Source organism: Mobula birostris, chromosome 5 (assembly GCF_030028105.1).
Source record: "Mobula birostris isolate sMobBir1 chromosome 5, sMobBir1.hap1, whole genome shotgun sequence".
Classification (NCBI taxonomy): Eukaryota; Metazoa; Chordata; class Chondrichthyes; order Myliobatiformes; family Myliobatidae; genus Mobula; species Mobula birostris.
Window position 1 is genome coordinate 39,358,936 of NC_092374.1, and position 23,703 is coordinate 39,382,638.

Here is a 23,703-nt window from a genome sequence, read left to right on the forward strand (position 1 = left end):
TCTTACAGCTGGTTTCTGTAAAGTACTGCACTAGCCGCTACACTACCGTCTCTGCAAATACCTCACAGGCCAAACTCAACAGCCTGATTCATCCGTACATTCAACATCCAGTTTTCACAGACATTGCTCTGAGTAGAAAATTTACAAATCATTCCAAAATGGACTTAGATGATTAAAGACAAAATTAACTAACCTGTAAACTGTATAGAAGCTGAGTGAGGTTCTGCACACTGTGAACAATCTACAAGAAGAAAGAAAATATTTATTTAGTAAATGTAAAATTATATTCACCCCCTTTTTTTCTGGAAATATACTATCTCCTGTTAAGTAGTAAGAGTCAAAAGCAGTTATTTAGAAGTTATAGCGCACCTTAACAAACAGAAAATGATGTTACTAATTTTGGTTGCTGGAACACCTGAAGGATAGGATGGCAGCATCTACTGATTCACATAGTATCTCATCCATAGTGGCTCCCACCCTGCCTCCTGTAAGGACTTCATTCTTAAATATCCTATATGGCTTAACGCTCATCTTAAGATTATAACTGCTGCTTCTGCAGCCTCCCATCTCAAGGATATATTAGCTGCATCTATTTTATTAAGCAATTACATTTTTCTAACTACAATGAATTGTCATTAAACTTCTAAAAGAAATATAAGCTAGGATTTTGGAGAATTTATATTTAACTCTTTAAGCTTGGTGTCATTCTGGTGAATAGGTGCTATACCTTTTCAAAAATATTTTCAGAACTTCTTGGAAGCAAGGAAATTTTGTTTTAATTTAAATTCCATAAGTAAAGCCAGGGGAAGTTTATGAACTAAATCATAAAATTAGGATAGATACTAAGTAATTCTGTTTCATAATAATAACTACAGCTGTAATAAATTAAAGCAATACACACAAAATGCTGGAGGAACTCAGCAGGCCACATAACATCTATGGAAAAAAGTACAGTCGACGTTTCGGGTCAAAGCCTCTCCGTAATGCTGCGTGATGCTCAGATTTCCAGCATCAGCAAATTTTTTCTTGTTTATAATAAATTAAAATCAGTTTTCTTTTGTCTTCCATATTCCCATCATGTATGAATGGTTCCAGAGACAATTTTGATTTATTGCATTCATAATCACACGGCTACCTTATGAGCCCAAACAAAAGCAGCTCAAATTAATGTACTATATTCTGTGTCTGCTCACTGAACTGACTGACTAAACAGTACAGGAAAACAAGCAAGATGGATCTTGCAAAATGAATAACTTGCCAAAGAAAAAAACATTCTATAAAGTAATTTTTTCAGCAAGATAAAGACTAAAATTAATCATTCCCCTTTGTTCACCTTCTGCCATCTTGTGGCAGACTAAAGAACTGCAGATTTAAAATCTTGAATTCGATTTCAGTTTAAAGAATTAATTAAAAGCAGTTGCCTGCAGACTCAGGCTATCAGTACAAGAGTGTATTGTATTCTGCCTCTGAAAATGCATTTGACAACTTAGTACAATGTGCCACTGTCTGTGGACAAATTATTATACCACTATATCATTTAGTGATAAATAAGAAACATCTCACAAATTTTTGATCCAGCTCTTCTACGCTATCACCTCTTGCAACCAAAAAATCCTTAAGTTTAAAAAAAACAAATGATGCAAAGATGAGCTAAATGGTTTTCCTCTGTATGTCATCATCTAGTGATCTAAGATTCCGAAATAACATTGCCATCAGCTGCATTTTATCTTTCATGGAATTTTTGAGATCTTCAGTCATATTTTAAAGCAAAGACTTTTCAGGTTAGTTTGTGCAGTGATTTGCATCAGTACTTGTTTTCCTGCTGGTAACAATGGTGTTCTGAGTGCACAGGCCATTGGTAATATGCCAAAGCATTTTCAATACAACCTTTTGCCTCTATACTGGAAATATTGAAGTATTTTGGGCAGTCATTGCCAGTACACAAGAAAAGCCTTATATGAGTGGAGGCAGAGTTACCACTAATATATTTGTTCAAGCTATCAAAGTAGCTGAAATAATCACTACCAAGCAAAACCCTACATAGAAAGATGCAATACAAGAGTGAAGAAGCAACTTTGGATGGGCTGAGCTGGAAAAGTGTAAATGAGGTGAGAAGATAGGAAGTAGCCTGCAGAACCAACTGGAAAAACTCTTGGATTATTTTCCTGCATCAGTAAACAAGACGGCAGCATCCATCATCAAAGACTTCTCAACATCAGGCCATACCCTCTTATCCCTACTCCAGCTGAGTGTCCTTCATCCAAAATTCCAAAAATCTGAAAACATCTGAAATCCAACATTTTTTTGAGCGTTGACATGTTGTCATAAATGGAAAATTCCACAAGGCACTGGGGAAGATCCCAGGCAATGCACAGGTCTCTGCACATCACAGACAGTTCTAACAAGTGACTTCACACATGTAATGAACATAAGTTAATGAAAAATCTCAAACCACTGCATAAAGCATAAAGTGAAGATCTCGATTGTGTATTGAAAGAGAAGATTTATCAGCTTCGGAGTGAATATATGCCACTAATGGTGCGCTGATCCTGAAACAAGCGAAGATCTATCACGATGAACTGAAAATTGAAGGCAATTGTGAACATTCAGCAGGCTAGTTGCAGAAATCTAAGAAAGGCTTGGCAACACATTTTTAAAGATTTAAAAAATTTTGAAGATAAAGAGCCTGCTGGTCATGAAGCAGCAGAGAATTTCATTGGAGATTCTGATGATAATCACTGATGATAGTCTAACACCAGAACAACGGTCTATAATGTTGATTGTTTTTATATCTTACATAAAACATAAAAAAGGTAAAATACAAATAGTGCACATTAACCTTTTAATCAACACAGGGCATTGTGGGTGGAGACTGAAAGCCTGCTGTTGTTTGTTGTTGTCCAACAGCTGATTCAGGTATTCTTCCGATGAGGCTGTGCTGCTTTTGTTACCCTGCACACATTATATTTTCATAATATTAATGGTATTTAATAACGTTGAGTAAATATATGTGATGAGCAAGTGTAAGACAAAGACTGCTTACTGGTAGCACTGAAATTCAGAGTCAGAAATGATGGCAATACCAAGCTATTTATTATGTATTTCAAAGTCTAAAAAAGTCTGAAATCCAAAACACTTCCGGCCCGAAGCATTTTGGATAAGGGATACTTAACCTGTATCATTGCATTAGAGGTACAGGAGCCTCAAATCCCACAACACCAGGTTCAGGAACAGTTATTACACTGCAATCACAAAGAAAACATAGCAGCACCTCTACTTCCTTAGGAGTTTGCAAAGATTCAGCATGACATCTAAAACTTTGGCAAACACCTATAAATGTGTGGTGGAGAGTACATTGGCTGGTTGCATCATGGCTTGGTATGGAAACACCAATGTCCTTGAATGGAAAATTCTATAAGAAGTAGAGGATATGGCCCAGTCCATCATGGGTACAGGTCTTTCCACCATTGAACACTGAACACTGACCACTGACATTGCTAAGAAATCTGTTTACCACTGCCAGAGTCAGACTACATTGTCTTGGAAGTACACAATGATAGACCTCCCCAGGTCAGTGTGGGCTCAGCTCTCCTGCAATATTCCAAAAGGTGCAACACTTATAGAGATTGGCCTAGAACGCGATTCCCTGTTTCAGAAATCAAGTCAGGATCACAAGGGTGATTCATGACAGGAAAGGTCCAGGCATAATTTTGTCCTGGAAATGGCCAACGTTGCAACTCATTCAAGTTTGATTTGATTTTTTTGAGAAGTCTTGAATGAACCATGAGATCCGCAATCTGTTAGGCGTCAGGTTAGAGGAATTCAGGTCTGGCAACCAAGAAAGATAACGATCGCCGGAAAGCCATCTCACAGGTGAAGTGGCAGTCCTGGACTAAAGTGGAATCAATGAGGATGGTTGACAGCTGTGGTAGGGATTGAATATGAACAGGCCTTTGCTCCGATAAGAACTCAATGCCTTCTATGCTCGCTTTGACCATCAAAACAAGGCCCACAGCCCCCGAAGGCACTGTGATTTCCATCGCTGAGGCTGACTTGAGAGCGCCCTTCAGGAGGGTGAACTCACAGAAAGCATCCTGCCCAGATGGGGGTATCTGGTTGAGTACTAAAGACCTGGCTGGAGTGTTCTCCAATATCTTTGACCTCTTGCTTCAGCAGCCTGAGGTACCTACCTGCTTCAAATAGGCTTCAGTTATTCCAGTGCCCAAGAAGAACACGGTAAACTGCCATAAGGACTATTATCTCGTAGCACTTACGTCCACTGTGAAAAAATGGTTTGAGAGGTTGCTGAAGTGTTATGAGATGCTGGTGATAAAACACATCAACTCCTGCCTGAGAAACGACTGAGATTCACTCCTATTTGCCTAATGTCACAACAGATCCACAGCAGATACCACTTCATTGGATTTTCACGCAATCCTGGAACATCTAGACAGCAAAGATGTATACTTCAGGATGCTCTTTATTGACTACAGCTCAGTATTCGATTCAATTGCCCCCTCAAAATTAATCAATAGGCTTTAAACTCTTGGCCTTAATACCTCCTTGTGTAATTGGTTCCTCAATTTCCTCACTTGCAGGCCCATTCAGTTTGGATTGGCAACAACATCTCCTCCACAAGAGGAGAGGGTCAGCAATTCCTCAGTGTTGTCATTTCAGAGGACTTGTCCTGGGCCCAGTGTGTAAGTGCAAATACAAAGAAAATGCGGCAACAGCTCTACTTCCTTATAAATTTGCAAAGATTCAACACTGCATCTAAAACTTTAACACCTTAACTTAGGTGTGCAGTGGAGAGTATATTGACTGGATGCATCACAGTCTGGTATGGAAACACTAATGCCCTTGGATGGAAAATCCTTCAAAATGTAGTGGATATGGCCCAGTCCATCACGTGTAAGGGCCCCTCAACCACTGGGCATTTCTACACGAAGAGCTATCACAGGAAAGCAGCATCTGGCATCAGGGATCTCCACCACTGAGGTCATGCTCCCTTCTCATTGCTGCCATCAGGAAGAAGGTACAGGAGCCTCAGGACTCTCACCACCAGGTTCAGGAACAGTTCTTACCCCTCAACCATCAGGCTCTTGAACCAGTTGGAAATAACTTCATTTGCCCCATTACCAAAATGATCCCCCAACCAATGGACTCACTTTCAAGGACTCATCATTCATGTTCTCAATACTTATTACCTATCTATTTATTTTGTATTTGCAGCGTTTGCTGTCTCTTGCACACTGGCTGTTTGTCCACTTTGATGGGTATGGTCTTTCATTGATTCTATAATGTTTCTTGGATTTATTGAGTATGACCATAAGAAAATTAATCTCAGGGTTGTATATAGTGACATATATGTACTTTCATAATACATTTACTTTGAACTTTGATAAAACTAGCACTATCTGATCTAATTTCCAGGAATATATACTTCATTGTCAAATAATAAATTCAATTTCTTGTCAAAACAAAGTACTGCTGCCAAATCATATGAAATCAGTAATGTGTCTTGTGAAAAAACCTTAGCGTAAAGTAATTTGAATCTCTGACATGGAAAAAAATCATAATAAACTGGAAAAACATCATTTATTTATCTCTTGCCATCTAGTGGTAGACAAAGGAAGTGCAGATATAAAATACTGCAACACTTTAAATCAATTTACAGCAAAATGACTGATACATTCACTTTCACCACATGTCTACCTCCCTTCATCCTTCCAAGATCTTTACTTAGTTACAGCTCTATACGACATTGGTAAGACCACATGTGGAGTGTTCCATACAGTTCTGGTCACCATGCTATAGGGAGGTTGTCATTAAACGCAAAAGGATACAAACAGAATTACAAGGACTTCACCGGGACCAGAGTGTTTGGGTTATAAGGAGAAGCTCGGTAAGCCAGTAGTCACTTTAAAGAGGTTTAAAAAATAATTTTTAATCCTAGCCTAATTATGGGACAATTTACAATTACCAATTAATCTACCAACTGGTATGTCTTTAGAATGTGCAAGGAAACCCATGCAGTCAGGGGCAGAACATACACACTCCTTACAGGCAGCCCCGGGAATTGAACCCAGGTTGCCTGTACTGTAAAGTGTTGTGCTAACCACTCCACTACCAGTGCCGCCCTATTTTTACTAACCACTTCAATGCATGCATCCCTCCTTGTAAAAATGATGATCCTTGGTGTACACCTGCCCAAATTTGGGGCATTGAGAAGTAAGTCACGTCTATCTTTTCCTTTTCGAGCATCAGCCATTTGCTTGGAAATTCATTTCTACCAAGCTGATTTTCTTTTATTAAAAATCAATTGAAAATCTACTCTTCCTTGATAAAATATGAAAACAGGTTGCTTTGCGTCAAGCTTGGCCTGGCGTTTCTTACAATCAATAGCCATGTGATTTCTGTATCAAGAACAGGCAGGATGATTTCTTTCCTTTTTGGAGCACTGGACAGAACTTAGACAATTACATAATCAAAACAGGAATTGCCATAATTCCTATCTCTCAGGTTCCCACTCACTTATGCTTGCTAATCCTTAACTTGCTGACCCTTGTATCCCAGCCTTGTGCTAGTCTCTCACTCTTTTGACTTTGATCCTGCACTGACTCCCAAGAAAAGTCTCAGCTTCTGTGCTTCCCATAACACCCGTCTCAAACCATATCATAGTGTTTTCATTCCACGATAACCAGCCTTTTCCCATGCTCCCTACCACCCCTGCCCACAAAGCAAGCAAAATGTGAAAAGTCCCAGCCCATTCCAAACCCACCCATGCAACCAATGGAATTAATTCTCCAGCTAGGTTTACTGAATTTTCTCCTTTCCTTCTCCCTATGTTGAGGCATATCCCAGTAATCCCACTGCTATTCTCTTCCCATAATAAGCTTTGTTAAGTATTTTAAATTTTGGATCAGCAGACTCAGCTTTGTAGCATTGATCTATACACAAGAAAAAAATCCCTCAGGGGGATTCAAATCCCACAATGGTAAATTGAGAATTTAAATACAGGTAATTAAAGAATTTGGTTTGGGTCAGCCAGTGGTGTAGTGGCATCAGCACTGTTCTTTGAGACGGATGGTCCTGAGATCGACTCTGGGCAGCAGCAGTATCTGTGTGGAAGGAAGATCTGACAATCTGCTTCTGTACCTTGCCACAAAAATCCATAGGGTTGCCATGGATAGTGTAGCTGTTCACAGCAACAACAACAATTAAAGAAAGTTAGAATTAAAGAAAGTAAAACTAATTTTGACAACACCAACCAGGATTCTACTAGATTGTTCTAAAAAAAATTCCACTTTCACTCAAGAGACTGGTCAGAGCGGCCAGAGGATGTGGATGAGGTAGGCTCATTAACAACATTTAAAGATAATTGGACAGGTATATGGATAAGTAACATTAAGAAAGACATGGGCCAAATGCAGACAAATGAACCAGCTTAGATGGGATCTTAGTCAGCATGGACTAGCTGTGCTGAAGGGCCGGTTCCTGTGCTGTATGACTCTATCTGCTTCACTGATAGCATTCAGTGAATGAAGAGTGCCATCCTCAGCACATCTGGCCGATGTACAGATCCAGACCAATACGGTCAACTCATTTCAAGGGCAATTAGCGATGCCCAATAAACACCAGCACTGTCAGCAGCATCTACACTCCGTGGCCACATTATTAGGTACCTCCTGTACCAAACAAAGTGGCCACTCAGTGTATGTTCATCTTCCGCTGCTGTAGCCCATCCACCTCAAGGTTTGATGTGTTGTGTGTTCAGAGATGCTCTTCTGCACACCACTGTTGTAATGTGTGGTTATTTGAATTACTGTCACCTTCCTGTCAACTTGAACCAGGCTGACCATTCTCATCTGACCTCCCTCATCAACAAAGCATTACTGCCCACAGAACTGCCTCTCACTGGGTGTTTAAAAAAATTTTTTGCACTATTCTCTGTAAAATCTAGAGACTGTTGTGTGTGAAATTCCCAGGACATCAGCAGTTTCTGACATACTCAAACCACCCATTCTGGCACCAACAATTATTCCACATTGAAAGTCACTTAGATCACATTTCTTCCCCATTTTGATGTTTGATCTGAACAAATACTGAACCTCTTGACCATGTTTGTATATTATATGCACTGAGTTGCTGCCACATGATTGACTGATTAGGTATTTGCACTAACGAGCAGGTGTACAGGTGGACCTAATAAAGTGGCCACAGTGTATGTTCAATGAACAAAATCAATAAAACATAGTATTTGGGAGTCCACTAGAATTCACTAGAATTTTGATGAAATTGGTCCCTGAAATATCCCATGAAGGAGTGAAGAAAGAAGTTTCCAGGTACATATCAATTTCTTTAGTTGATTAATATGAGTCAAGGAGCAGATGGAAGAAATTTGATATTTGCATTTCTTATCACGCAGTTTTTGTTTAGTGTTAAGATGTTATAGCGTGCAAACTACATAAACCATGTACCTTGGCATTCTGCCTAACAAATCCAGTTTTCTCAGTGATATTTGTACTGATCCCTCTTATTCTGAACCATAATGTCATAGAGCACACAGGGACAAAGAAACTAGCTGGTGCATCATACATCTTTGACAGAGCTATGCAATTTGTTCCAGTCCACTGATTTCTCTTGTTTTCATTACGTTTAGTTTGTGGTTTGGAAAGGGCTGTGCCTTTGCTGTATTAATCTTTATTTAGAACTCCAAGAGTGATTAGAAACCGCAGTCTGCAATAGATACAAAACAATGGAAGCATATCAATGGAACGATCTTGTGAGCTTGATGGGGCACATATAAGTCGTTCATAATACTTATCATAATTCATGTCTGAATTGGTGTTTCAAACTTTCATTCTACAGACTATTGTGTGCCTAAGGATTTTGTCTTCAGAAAATAATTCTAATCTACAAAGCAAAATCCAAATAAAAACTTCCCTTACACTGATAATACCACTGGGCAACAAAGATTTTGCTTCCTGGATACTTTTGAGTGTACCTTATGGAGTTTGGGCTGCTGATAATGAACTAACACCATGAAATATCCTTATCACGCACCATTTTTTTGAAATTGCCTATATTTGCTATTTCAATTCATAACTCAGGTCAATTAAAATGTTGCCCACAATGTAAGGTGGAAAGTTTTCCATCTTGTCCAGGCATGCCTGTGCATGCTTAGACAGGGTGGATGTTGCATGGAAGGGTGGGTTTTGGAAAGGCTATAAATTTCCATGAAGGATTTTGATATTTGAGGCAGTTATCTCCCAGAATAACTGATGCCAAGATTAAGGAAGGCATTTTTGTTTGTCCATAAATCACACAGGTCAACAATGACAAGCAATTCGAAGAATTCTAGTGGGAACGGAGAAAATCGCATGGAAGGCATTCAAGAACACTGCTGAAAATTTTCTTGACAACTACAGAGCATCAAACTATGTGCAGCTGGCTGACAGCAGGCTTCAATCATACAAAACCATTATGTGCAACATATCACTAAAGATTAATTTTCTGCATTGCCATTTAGACTTCTTTCCTGCAAATCCTGTCAGTGACAAGCATGGAGAAAGGTGTCACCAGGACATTACAGTCATGGAGAAACGGTATCAAGACAACTGGAATCCATCGATGCTGGCTGATGATTGTTGGACACTTAAACGAGAAGCCTCAGATACTGAGTACAAACAAAAACATTTTTTTAGCTTAGTTGAACTATTGCAAAGCGCCAGCATCATTATGCAATTAAGCGCATTATATTCAACAAAAGTTGATTTCTTGTTTCTCCAAATTCCTACGTGATACAAATAGCCTGAACTTACATGTGTTCAGCTTTAAGTGGGTTATCATAAACAAAAGAAATTTCTGAGGAAGAAACACTTCCACAAGAAATTTGTTCTCCAGTGTAACTTACTGGATGTACCAAGCTCACAAATGCAAATGTATCAAGAGTAAATTGCACTCCAGCTGAGAAAAGCAATACTGAAACTTATAGGTTAAGCGAAAGGAAGTGGAAGCAGTGACGGATTTTGCCCTCCTCAGTTCAAAGATTTCTATAGGTGGTAAATGCAGCCACAAAATTAAATGGAGCTTACTTCTGGGGTGGTCAGCAATGGCAATTTTAAATAAAATGCTGAAGAGCAGAGATATAACATTGTCTACAAAGATTCGTAGAGTCAAGTCTACGGTATTTACAGTTGTGATGTACGGCTGTGAGAGCTAGACTATTAGTAAGGCTGAATACAAAAGAATCAATGCGTTTGAACTTGAATTCTGGAGGAAAATGTTGAGTTCGTTGGACAGCAAGAAGATCCAACAAGTCAATACTTGAAGAAATACAGCCAGACTGCTCACTAGGAGGCTGGATTATGAGACAAACGCTCAAATATTTTGGCCACATCATGAGAAGACAGGGTTCCTTAGAGAAGTCTTTCATGTTAGGTAAAACATAAGATAAAAGAAGGAGAGGATGACAGAGGCTACGATGGTTGGATAGTATTACTCAGACAATGCGTGCAACCTTGGGGACCTGAGAGAGGCAGTTTCCAACAAGAAGACTTGGTGTGCAGGGGTCCATGAGGTCACGAAGAGTTGGACTCGACTTAACAACTGAACAACAACAAAGGTTAAACATTTACTCAAACTGGAATTCATGTGTGAATCTAATTGATGTTTCCCATTTTTAGTGAGTAATATCAACCATATTCCAACCAGAAGCTTTCTTTTGATAAATAAATACCAAATGAAATAATATGTCCAACTTACTGAGAGAGCAGTGTGAAGCTCATAGAGCATAAATTTTAAAAAATGAATTTAAGGGGATAAAAAAAAGCTGAAGTTGCAATCAGTTTAGTCTTTCACAATGAGTTTTTATGCCAGAATATCCAAGGGAAAAATAAATTCAAGAAAATTACAAATAAGCCAGAAAACCAAACTTCTAGCTTTTGGGTTTGATCCAAATTTAATGAATAACAGATGCGTCTGCCTGCACGGAAGTTATGGAATGAAGCATAACAAGTTCCTCCTGAAGGAAAAGGATATTTCACTACTGCAGTCATATTCAGTTGGGCAATCTGACTGCACATTGAGAATCTGAAAGTAATAGGTTGTTAATCATCACTGTGTTGTTACTTACCTTTTGCGTACAGCTGTCTGACTGAGCTGGGCAGGGTTCACTGTCTGCTTGCAAAAACAGAGGGTCAAGGCTAGACCAAGCACTTCCTGGCGGTACTGTAGCAGAGTCTGTAACTGGGAAATTCAAACCTGGATCCTTAGTGTCTGGTGCTAATACAAGATACAAAAAACAGAATGTTTTATTCCTCACCATAATCAAGTGACACAAGCAAAAGAAGCCATTTTAAAACAGTACAGGATTCATATTAGTACAGTATGTTTCTGAAAGCACAGCCAGCACCATCTCAAAGACAAACTTGTCCAATCCATTATCAGTTTGCCAGTATTCCAGGCTGTGGATGGGGACCAGGGCTGGCATTTGTACTGCTTTGCACTGTATAAGCACAATTAAACAAATCAAACTTGAATGAAAGTTATTGATGCGCCTTGACTATTCCTTGAAAATAAAGGCAGATTACAATGCGTCTCTATTTCCCGGCTCCTAATGAATGCCGTAATCTGTTATAACTAAGATGAGGTCGGGTAAAAGGTGCATTCATGCCCAGCAGCTGTCACATACTGCTGAACATTTATTATGAACTATTCCCTCAACAGTCTGCACCTTCTTTAAATTCACAAGCTTATCTAATAAAAAATAATTTCCTATATATACAGAATCCTTAGGTTTGCCAAATAAATATGCCACTAACAGACATCCCTGCTTCAACAAGGTACAAAGGCAAAGAAAAAATGATTCTTGGAAGAAAGCAACATTAATCACAATAAACTGTATTTCTTGCTTAGCTTGATTCTGGTGAGGAAAACGGCCGAGGGTAGAGTAGATGCCAGAGGGGAAAGTTGAGATTTAATACACTTCCCTTTCTTAAACTTGCACGAGCATGGTCTGATTACATTAACATTGAACTATCCTGAACCACAAAATCTTTCTGTATGAGTCTACTTGAAGCAGACATTGCAATAGAGTTGAAAAGTACCAGAATCTTTAAAACCATGATGACTGTTTCTCACTTGCAAGTACTCGAAAAATTACTTTACAAATGTTGCCATAAGATGTAGATAATCATCTTCTCCTTGGAAACTCTAGACATGCATCAACCTGCCAGCATTAATGCACAGAGTATGTCCTAACTAACTACAGAAACATATTTTATTTGTTGTCAGTTTCGAAGCCATTAATGACCTGCAAGATTTCATAATTGGCAGTTGACATACAGTGTTAAATATGCTCGGTGGCAAGGGAATTTTATTTAGTTGAATTGGAGGAATAGCCTTTGGTTTGGGAAATTAGGTCCTGGTTGCTTGGACAAGTCAGAGTAGTAGGATCATGGTATTATTATGAAATGTGAGCTATGGTCATTGAATTGCCATGAATTTGATAGTGTAAAGGAGATAGTGCCAATATTTCAGCAGAGAGAAAGATTGGAGACTGAACTGAACAGACATAGTGCACTTGTCTCCAAAGTAAATGAACTTGAGACCCGAGCCAGGTTTGAGAGTGGATCTAGATTGAGGTCATGGTCATGCTGGCTGTAGACTAATGCTGGTGCTAACTGTTAAACTGATGTTAAGACACAGGGAGAATTGGGGGGGCGTAGGGCGGGGTGGGACCAGGCAGATTAGGATGTCAGAGGTTTGGAGGCTTACAGGGTCTGCATAACTAGTGAGTTGGGGAAGGGGTGGCAATGTTGGGCAACCCAGGAGGATTTGAGGGTATTGCACAATCAGGAGACTGGAGGATCAAGTAGTTGATAGCAGAATTAGGTACTGAAAGCTACAAAGGACAATGTGGTCTCAAGAGATCTGAAAGGTAGCAAAGTTATTCTTCCTGCCATGAGAGCCCATCCAGCTATGCTCAGAAAGAACTATCTGTCCCAAGAACGATCAACCATGGTCACAGCCAGCACTACTAGAATAGGTCTCACTGCAATGCTCAAATGGAAATGGCAGCAATACAGTGATTTATGCTTAGGCATATACCGACAGATTTCCATGTGAAATGATTCAGAAAGGATGGTAACTTGACTTTGTTGAAAAAATTAAACTCCTTATCACACAAGGCTGAATAAACAGTGAACCTGAATTTCAGACAACTAGATATAACTGTAGATGGAGGAGTAAGTTTCACTTGGTTTTATAATTAAAACATGGTAATACAAGGTCAAAATGTATGTGGAAACATGTTTAATAAACTAGAGAGAAAGAGATAGGATTGAAATGAAAAGGTAGAACATTTAAAACTTTAATTTCATGATTACCTTAAGTTTTAAAAAATATCAAGATTGTGAAGAATATACCATTCGTATAGCTATTTAAATACACTCAAGATCTGTAAGCCAATTATATTATAAAGTAGTTCAACCATCTTATTATATTGTCTTATAATTTTTAAACTTAATTTTGCAGAGCGTCATTTCTTTTACACTGCATGTTCCGATTATTGTCTTAACACATAAAAAAATGCTGCTGAGAAAGTCCATGGTTTTCAGTAAAGCATGTGCAAATCAGACAACTTCTTCAAAAAGTTGCTCTATTATTCTTTGCTCTACCATGGTTGAAGTTTCTTTACAAATAATCTGACAATGGTGCAAAACTGTTTCCCCCTATAACCAGTTTATTTCCACTTACACACAGTTGGTGGTGAATGTTGGGTCAAGTTCCCAAACATTTCAAGCTTGCTTGGTGTCATAGGCTCTCCCACATTTTCCAATGGTTGCCCAGCAAAGCTGCATGGTTGAGATCTCAGTGCAGTTTGAAGGCTCTCAACTATGAAATGAGAAGACAATAAAACACAATAATAAATAAGTTACACTGCTTTTCAGTTATATTTCCAAAATGTACTTAAAACAATAACTTTTTCAATCTGAATATTTTTAATATTTTTAAAGATTATATTTTTGTAGTAAATATAAACTAAAAGATGACAAAATTCCTACCCTCCCTGACTGCAGCATTCATTAAAAACCCAGCCTGAGGAAGTTCAGCAGTATCTGGTCTAATCAAAAGATGGGTCTCTTGAGGTCCTTCTTCACTGCCACGTCTTTCAATCATGTCTGCATGGATCTGTAACTTCTCCTCCAAACAAGTGCAGATCAGCTGATCTTGGAAACATAGCCGCTCTGTAGAGAAAGATTAGCAGTCACAAACACCAATATCCACTCTTGCAAGAGCTATAATGAAGTTCACCACATTATAAACATAATATTCTCTATTCTGTACTGCAGAAACAGAATCTTAATTAATTCTGCATGGAAAGTACGAATACACAAACACGGAATATCACCAACATCATTTTCAGAGCATATCTGTACAATGATGCCAATTACGTGCAAGTCCAAATAGTATATTGAATACATTTATCTTGGGAAATGTGAAAGTGAGTCATAAATAGAAATGACATGTCTATTACTAACACAATATTAGAATTGCAGAGCCATAAATGGTAATTGCTATAGCACATTATATATTTCCTTCATTTATCTTCTATGTATAAATCACCTTCCTCAGAAAATACAAATGTCTATGTTTACAGCATTTTTTTCCTGGTGAAGATACAAAATATTTATTCTAGAACTGAATTTCCTCAATGGTTTCTCTTGCAGACCGGTGATATAGTGGGGGCTGTGGGTGGTGTGCAGGAAGCAGATACCCTGCTCGTCTCAAAAGACTTGGCTCTGATCCTTCATCAACCAGTGTCATTCCTTTTAGAACTGTAGTGGACACCAAGGAATGCCTGGAAATTGTGGGTACTGATATGAACAGCAATAGAGAAAATCTCATGAAAGGCTTGAACTTAGAGTATTTTAGGAAGAAAGGTGTATCTACTGACAACAAACAATGCTATTAATCCCTGAGAGAGAGGTTGAAGAACTCATAGTAGAAGCAGCTTGCTGAAAATGAGATTCTAACAGTTACAAGGAAGAAATGACAGGCAAAGTGGTTACTAGGAAGGAAAAGTTTGTTTTCTAGGAACCAGGAGTTAATGCTGCATATATGAGGTTCTAACATTTTTGTCGAGGGGACTTTAAGCTCGGGTAGGGATACTGGGAGGCTAAATGCCATATTGCTACAGGAAATCCAGTAACTGTCACTAAAGGAGAAGGGTGATTAGTTCTGATCTTAGCTGGAACTTTAATCTGTGTTAAGCACCACTTCAATCTGCTATTGCTATTAACAAGTGGAGAGACTTTTGACATCCAATTTCAGTTCAACATTTCAAAAGCCAAATAGCTTCCAGGAATGGTGACTGCACTCCTTCCCATTCTGCACAGTTTAAGATTTCCTCTGCATTTTCCCAGTTTTTCCAGAACAACGCACACAAAATGCTGAAGGAACTGAGGAGGTCTGGCATCGATGGAGAGGAAAAATGAGTCGACAATTTGGGCCGAGAACCTTCACCAGTTTTTTCATATTTGTTCTTCGGACGCCACCTTTCACATCTGTACTTTTGGTGTACACTTAGTTCCTTAATTATGATTTTCCCATCCTATACAGTTACACTGCTGTAATGCACATCCCTTTCAGTTTCTCATTCTTTTGCCCTCACCTTCTCTCTGCCACCTAAATAAGGATAAGGGCTCCCTTGTCTTCTCATTCCACCCCACAGACATTCAATACGTCACCCTCTGTAACAAGGGTTTCCAACCTGGGGTCCACAAACACCTCAGTTAATGGCAGGGGTCCATGGCATAAAAAAAGTTGGGAACCCCGATCCATAATTTCTGCCACCTCAAACATGATGCCTTCAATAGAAATATCTGATGGAAAGTCATCAGCCTGAAACATGAATTCTGTTCCTCCTTCCACAGGTGTGGCCTCTTTATATTCAGCAAATATGCCATGCCTAGAACCAGCCTGAATCTTTGCTGTCTTTTTCACCCCACCTCCCGTGCACATGGCCATTCTCAATTGGCTGAGGATTTTCAGCATTTTGTTTTTAATTTGAGTTTTAATATGTTTCTAACAGAAACAGAATTCATTTTAAGTGTGTCCATACCATCACGGTGGCAGAGTGCTTGATATCAGAGTCACAAAATCACATATTGTTCGACACCTGCTCCTCTTCAACTCAGTTGATTATTCCAATTTGCTCCATTTCTCTTGGCTCTTATGGCTGTCCATTTCTAATGGCATGTCAGCCTTTCTAATATTAAGGAATTTATTACAGGAGGAAGAAAGTCTTACTGTAATTGTATAGGACCTTGGTGAGGCCACCACGGATGGCGGGAGTCAGGGTGGGTTCTGGTGTTTATTCAAAACAGACATTAGTAGATTCCTGGACTTTAAGTTAATCCAGGGAAATGGGAAAACTGCTGGAAAATGGAGCTAAGGTGGAAGAATCAGACATGAACTTTATGAATGACGGAGTAGGTCTGAACAGCCAGATAGCTTCCTGTTCCCATTTCTTGCGTTCTTTTTTCTTGAATCACTCTCTACCCTCCCTCTCTAAGGTTCCTGAAAATATTGCAGCCCCCCAAATTCAAAGCCACCTCTCACAGAATTCTGTTAATCTGTCTAGTAAGATTTCTGTCAGTACAGTACTAAAACAGTCATTAATTATGTCTTCTGCAATTTTTGAAATTAAGGGTTATGAGGAAAAGGCAGGTAGGTGGAGATGAGTCCGTAGCCAGATCAGCCATGACTTATTGAATGGTGGAGCAGGCTCAACAGGCCAGATGGCCGACTCCTGCTCCTAGTTCATATGTTCCTATGTCCTTATAAAAGGGTAATCTTCTTGCTTCTGTCAGGCTATGTGAAGCTTGTGACAAGATTAACAACATCAGTCTTTAACTATTGTCCACTGACTTGGAATATACCAGCCTGCATTTTTGTCAATACAGTCATCGCCCAATTACACCATTCCCTTTGTGACCCCTCAAGAGTCTATCCTTGATGCCATCATCTTCCAGCAACAGCATTCAACTACTAATCAGATACAAACACTGTTACCGTTACCATCGGGCAGAAGGCATGAAATCCAACACTTTTCTGAAACCCTCCAGCTCCTGAATGAACTTACACAACTCTAACCTTACCTCAAAAAAGGAACATTACAGACCTCATGACCTACGGCCATGAATTTGTCTTTGTTTGGCTCTTTGTTTCTTTTTGCACTAAAGTCTTGCTTTTGCTCAGTCTTTTTTTCGCCATGTGGTAAAATTTTACATATCATTTGTGTCTCATTTACTGTATATTCTTTGTGGTGGCTGCACCTAAATACCTGTGATGCAGCTGCAAGTTTTTCGTTGCACTGTACTGGTGCCCTTGAGAATAAACTCAAATCGCCAAGACTTGAAACATCAATGCTTTTAAAAACCTGCTGTTTCATCTACATCTCCCTTGACTCTTCTGCTGTTTATAAATCATTAGATTTTCCATGAGTATTTAAGTACATAAAGGGAAATCTGGAAACAATAACTTCTCAGTTCCTGTCACAAGTCTGCTCCCTCTCCATGGCAATTATCTGAAAGCAACCTGGCTGTCAATTCTGACCCCGAGATAAATTTCAAATAACATATCAATGTCAGCACCTCCGTCATGTTCCCTGTCTGCACACCTTCCATAATAGCATCGGTTGCTGTATGGATTAACTCTGTACTTGACCACATCAACAGAATGCCAAGTTTCTCTGTCTTTGTACTTGATTCCTAATGCCAACCCCAACTATTCAACCTTGTGTTCACCGACCTACACTAGCTAATCAAGAAACTCTCAACTTAAGACTCCATGTTGTTTTCAAATCCTTACATAGCTTTTCTCTTGTCATTGTCTTATCTTCAAAAATAATCAGATTACTCTAATTTTGCCCTTTGATCAGCCCAGAATTGAATCACTCCACCATTAGCAGCCAGAATTTTATTTTTATTTCAGACTCATCATGCTTCACTAAGATTGTTAAAGTTGTTTCTTGCCCTCCTTCTAGATCCCACACTCAAGCTAGAGATGTGCAGTGATATCCTAAACGTACACAATGCACATTTGCATGCCCCCTCTGCCAGATTTTTTTTGGGCACCAACGGTTTTGGTCAATCAAACTCAGTTCAGAAATGGGACCACAACTAGATTACTGATGTTGTCTGAGGAATGAATATTGGCCCAGCTAATGGGAAGGAGGGCAGATCTCATTGAAACCTATCGAATGTTGAAAGGCCTTGATAGAGTGGATGCAGACAGGATGTTTCCTATGGTGGAGGAATCTAAGACCAAAGGACACAGCCTCAGAATAGAGGAAAGTCCATTTAGAACAGAGGTGAGGAGGAATTTCATTAGGCAGAGAGTGGTGAATCTGTGGAATTTGTTGCCATAGGCAGCTGTGGAGGCCAAGTGAATGCATATACTTAAGGCAGAGGTCGACAGATTCTTGATTAATCAGGTCATGAAGGGATATGGGGAGAGGGCAAGAGATTGAGGCTGAGGGGGAAATGGTTCAGCCATAATGAAATGGTGGAGCAGACTTGATGGGCAAAATGGCCTAATTCCACTCCTATATCTTATGGTCTTATTCCCCCTCTTCTCTTCAAATGGTGCCATAGGAAGTTTAACTGCAGGAAAGCACAAATTAACTAACCTAACACACTTTTTTCAGGTTTGATATCACTGGCATGTTGTGAAATTTGTTGTACATTGTAAAACATAATAATAAAAAACTAAGTTACAATAAGTATACATAAAAACATAAATTAAATAAGTAATGCAAAAAGGGAGGAAAAAATACTGAGGTGGTGTTCATGAGTTCAATGTCCATTTAGAAACCTGATGACGAGGAGGAAGAAACTGTTCCTGAAATGTTGAGTGTGTGTCTTCAGGCTCCTGTACCTCCTCTCTGATGGTAACAATGAAAAAAAGGCATGTCCTGGGTGAAGGGGTCCTTAATGATGGTTGCCACTTTTTTGAGACATTGCCTTTTGAAGATATCCTCGATGAACGAGGGGCCACAGTTTGAGGATAGAGGGGAAGCCTTTTAGGACCGAGATTAGGAAAAACTACTTCACACATAGAGTGGTGAATCTGTGGAATTCTTTGCCACAGGAAACAGTTGAGGCCAGTTCATTGGCTATATTTAAGAGGGAGTTAGATATGGCCCTTGTGGCTATGGGGGTCAGGGGGTATGGAGGGAAGGCTGGGGCGGGGTTCTGAGTTGGATGATCAGCCATGATCATAATAAATGGCGGTGCAGGCTCGAAGGGCCGAATGGCCTACTCCTGCACCTATTTTCTATGTTTCTATGTTTTCTATGATGGGGAGGCTCGTAGCCACAATGGAGCTGGCTGAGGTGACAGCTTTCTGAAGCTTTTTCTGATCCTGTGCAGTGGATATTCCACAACAGACACTGATGTAACCAGCTAGAATCCTGTCCATGGTATAATTGTAGAAATTTGCAAGTATCTTTGGTGATATACTAATTCTCCTCAAACTTCTAATGAAATACAGCTGCTGTCATTCTTTCTTTGTAACTTCGTCAATATGTTGGACCCAGGATAGATCTCCAGAGATGTTGACACACAGGAACTTGCACCTGCTGAGACTTTCCACTGTTTATCCTTCGATAAGGACTGGTGTATGTTCCCTCAACTTCCCCTTCTGAAAGTCCACAATCAATTCCTTGGTCTTAGTGACTTTGAGTGCAAGGTTGTTGCTGCGACACCACTTAACCAGCTGATCTGTCTCACTCCTATATGCCCCCCTGTCACCATCTGACAATAGTTGTGTTGTCAGTAAATATATGGATAGTGTTTGACCTGTGTCTAGCCATATAGTCGTGGGTGTAGACAGGGTAGAGCAGTGGGCTAAGCATGCATCCACAAGGTGCGCCAGTGTTGACTGTCAGCGAGGAGGAAACGTTACTTCTGATCCGCACAGTCTGTTGTATCTCAATGAGGGCATCAAGGATCCAATTGCAGAGGGAGTTACAGAGGTGCATTATAAAAACAAGAAACTCTGCTGATGCTGGAAATCCAGAGTAACACGTACAAAATGATGGAGGAACTCAGCAAATCAGACAGCATCTATGGAGAGGAATAAAGAGCCAATGTTTCAGCCGAGAGCCTTCATAAGGACCTGCACAAGGTCCCTTCATCACATCCTGATGAAGGGTCTCGGCCAAAAATGTCAGCTCTTTATTCTTCTCCATAGATGCTGCCTGATCCATTGTGTTCCTCTAGCATTTTGTGCTTGTGACCTAACACATTGTTATAATTCAGAAGATCAGAGACAGTACAACTTTTTAGAAGTTGAATGTTATATTTTCCTTGTTATGACCACATTAAAATAAATCCCATACATAATGGCCACTTTTCCCTGAGCTTCTGACATCAGAGCTTTACGTTTGCCACAAATCAGAAAATTAATTAGGTAGTGACTACAAAAGGGTGGGAAAAATTATACTTTCCCTGTATCTTGATTAAACATCTTCTATTATGAGAATGCCTCACTCCTCAAATGAATTAAGATGATGTTTATGTTTTCTTTTCCTGCATTGACATTTTTAACTTTAATGCTTTGTGTTTAAGTCTAGCACTTATCATGCCAAACATAACTACTCTGAAGTTACCTAAATAAATCTGTTTTACGCACTGCTATAGAAATTGATTCCTGTTATGGAAAATTGCAAGCGTTTTCCTGAAACTGCACTTAATTTGTTTACTAAGGACAATGGAACAAAGAACACCCAGCCATTATGCAAGTACCTTGGAATTTCCGGGTCCTGGCTGCTCTTGCCTCAGAAATGCGCTTGTCCTCTTCGTATTCACTTAGCCGCTCTTCCTCTTCCTCGGGGCAACTTTTATCAGTGAGAGTAAAAAGTACAAAAGGAACATTGAGAATACATTGCTGCATCAATAATGCAAGTTTTCACTTACAATGCAGAACAAGGTGGCTAGATTTCATTGAGTATATCTCAGCACATTGGCATATTGTAAAATAAATATTTAAAAATGCTAAAATGAGGAAATCAGTGCTGGAAATCACTTTGACAAGCACAGATTGGAGCAGCTGTACATCTTCAACTAGCATGAATTATAGAAATTTTTCTCAAGTGACTGATTTACTTGTACTCCAACTTCCACCTAAATTAACTGAGATACCTTTTGATTAGTAAAACACACTGGCATCACAGATCACCTCATTACTGTGGACTACCAGAAAAGCTCTGTCATACTGTCCCAGATTCTACAGGGAATTGTTAGCGTTTCCCTACATATATGCTGTCAGTTTGAGATTTTCTGCATGCATACATGAATTCAGAAGACTCAAACCTACTTACCAATGTTTTTACAAATTTTACTGAGGAATACACTCAAATAACATTATAAATTTCAAGGCAAAGCAATGGGTGAGAGATTAAGTCAAGTCTTGCTCTAATTGCTTGTTTCTTGAACTGTTTACATGATCAAATTCTGTAAAAAAAATTTTACTAATTGGTAATATTTTTAAATTATTTAATAGATTACTTTTTACTGCTTTGAATGTTTCAGAATGTCAGAAATGCAACTTTTTTTTTATATAGATTTAGGAAAAGTTATCGAATGTGAGTCATTTGTTAGCAAACTAGGGGTACCCGAGCTTGCTGTCAAGATTTATTCATCTTTAAGTTGTGTAAATGTGTGTATGCAAGAGGGAAAAGGCTTAGGAGAGGGGAAAGATTTAAAAGGAAGGTGATTTAAAAGGGGACCTGAGATGAAACTTTTCCCACAAAGAGGGTGGAGGGTATCTGAAACAAGCCACCAGGGGAAGCTGCAGAAGCAAGTATAATTACTTTGTTTAAAAGCCATGCAGACAGACATACAGAGAGAAAAAGTTTGGAGAGGTATAGGCTAGATGCAGTCAAATGGAACTCGCTCATACAGACATCTTGGTCCACAGAGATAAACTGGACCAAAGGGCCTGGCTCCATGCTGTGTAACTAAAAAAACAATCATGAACTTTGACTTGTGGCAGCAAAGGATTTTGACAATAACGGTTAGGATTGTTTTATCTGAGTAGCATTTGTCCAAAAGCCTGTACTACTTAAGTGCAGACTGAGTGATTCGGATAATAGCGAGTGAGGCTGGCAAATGAGATCAGTTCCTTGCTGATCACTGTCCAGCTCTTTCCTTACAGGTTTAATTTTATGAGTCATTAATTAGTCATCAAAATTCACCCCTTTTAATGATCCATGAGCTATTTTTCTGCAGGGATTTAGCATAGTCTAAACATTTTCAGGTCTGAAGTTATTAAAACACTTCCTCTTTTATAGGATAGTGGAAACTTGGGACTATTGCCAGCAAACAACTTTCACTGTCTGTCTGTCTAGGTACCACATCCGATGTGGACTTTGGTGACCATGGTTTTCCATATAGATCTATCCTTCGTCTTTTTGATGACTTCCATTTCCTCGATGTGTAGCCACCTGGCTATGCTTTTGATGTACATAATCCTCTAGGTTTACTCCCCTCAATCTTTCCAGAGAGTATGAGTTTTTCTAGTTCATCTTTCCGCATGATGTGTCCTAGGAATCTGAGTTGCCTCTCTCTTATTGTTGGTATGAGTGATCGAACTGCTTGGGCTCTTCTGAGAACTTCTTCATTTGATGTGTGTGTGGTCCATGATATTTTTAACATTCTCCTGTAGAACCATAATTCAGCTGCTTCTAGTCTCTTTTCCATTGCTGGGGAAATGGTCCAGCATTCCCTTCCATAAGTCAGGATAGAATAAATGTAGCACTGCAATATTCTGTTTTTAGTGTACATGCTCATCTTCCTGTCTGTTAATATGGTTTTCATTTTTGGAAAGCTTCTTTCCCCATTGCTATTCTGTATTTGATATCTGTGTCGCACCTGCCATTGTTATTAGGCTGCCAAGATATTTGAATTTGTTGACTTGTTTGATGTCTGTATTTCCGATCTTGATCACACATTGTGAGGTGTTTGTCTTTCCGGAGGTGACTATGCTTTCTGACTTCTTGGTGTTGATTGAGAGGCCTCTGCGATTACTTTCTGCTGCCACAACAGTGGGTAGTTCTTGAAGTTTTGTCTCTGAGTCAGCCATTAGTACGATGTCATCAGCATATCTGATGTTATTTATATTATGGCCTCCAATTGTGAATCCTTTGATGTCTTTGATACTTCTCAAGATATTTTCACTATACAGGTAGAATAAGTCTGGTGAAAAGACACAACCTTGCCTGACTCCTCTCATCATACTCACATACTCACTCACTTCTCCTTCTATTCTGATGGATCCTGTCTGGTTCCAGTATAAGTTTCTTAAGAAACGTGTATCTTTCCCATCTATGTCAAGATCTTGAAGCATTTCCAGAAGATCTTGCTGTCTGACAGTGTCAAAAGCTTTTGTATATTCAATGAAACATAGGTAGATGTCTTTTTGTACCTGGATGGCTCGTTCACAGATCATCCGTAGCATGAAAATTGCATCTCTGGTTCCAGTGTTTTCCACAGAGCCGCATTGTTCTTTATTGATTTCTGGTTTAATACAGCGTCTTGCTCTCATCATGACTACTCTGAGAATAATTTTTGCCACGTGGCTCATCAGGCTTATCGTACGATGTAACTCACATTCTGTTGCTCCCTCTTT

General features: G+C 39.3%; 1 protein-coding gene across 4 annotated transcripts in view; it reads right to left on the bottom strand.

The window, feature by feature from the left end:
• arhgef28a (Rho guanine nucleotide exchange factor (GEF) 28a) overlaps positions 1–23,703 on the bottom strand; it is a 379,030-nt gene that overhangs the window by 63,983 nt on the left and 291,344 nt on the right. For all 4 annotated transcript variants that reach the window (XM_072257921.1, XM_072257920.1, XM_072257923.1 and 1 more), the window contains 5 exons: positions 20,820–20,911; positions 14,070–14,252; positions 13,762–13,899; positions 11,138–11,286; positions 194–241 (listed from right to left, as the gene is read on the bottom strand). In XM_072257921.1, coding sequence (XP_072114022.1) covers positions 194–241; positions 11,138–11,286; positions 13,762–13,899; positions 14,070–14,252; positions 20,820–20,911 — 610 coding nt within the window. The remainder of the gene's footprint in view (positions 1–193; positions 242–11,137; positions 11,287–13,761; positions 13,900–14,069; positions 14,253–20,819; positions 20,912–23,703) is intronic.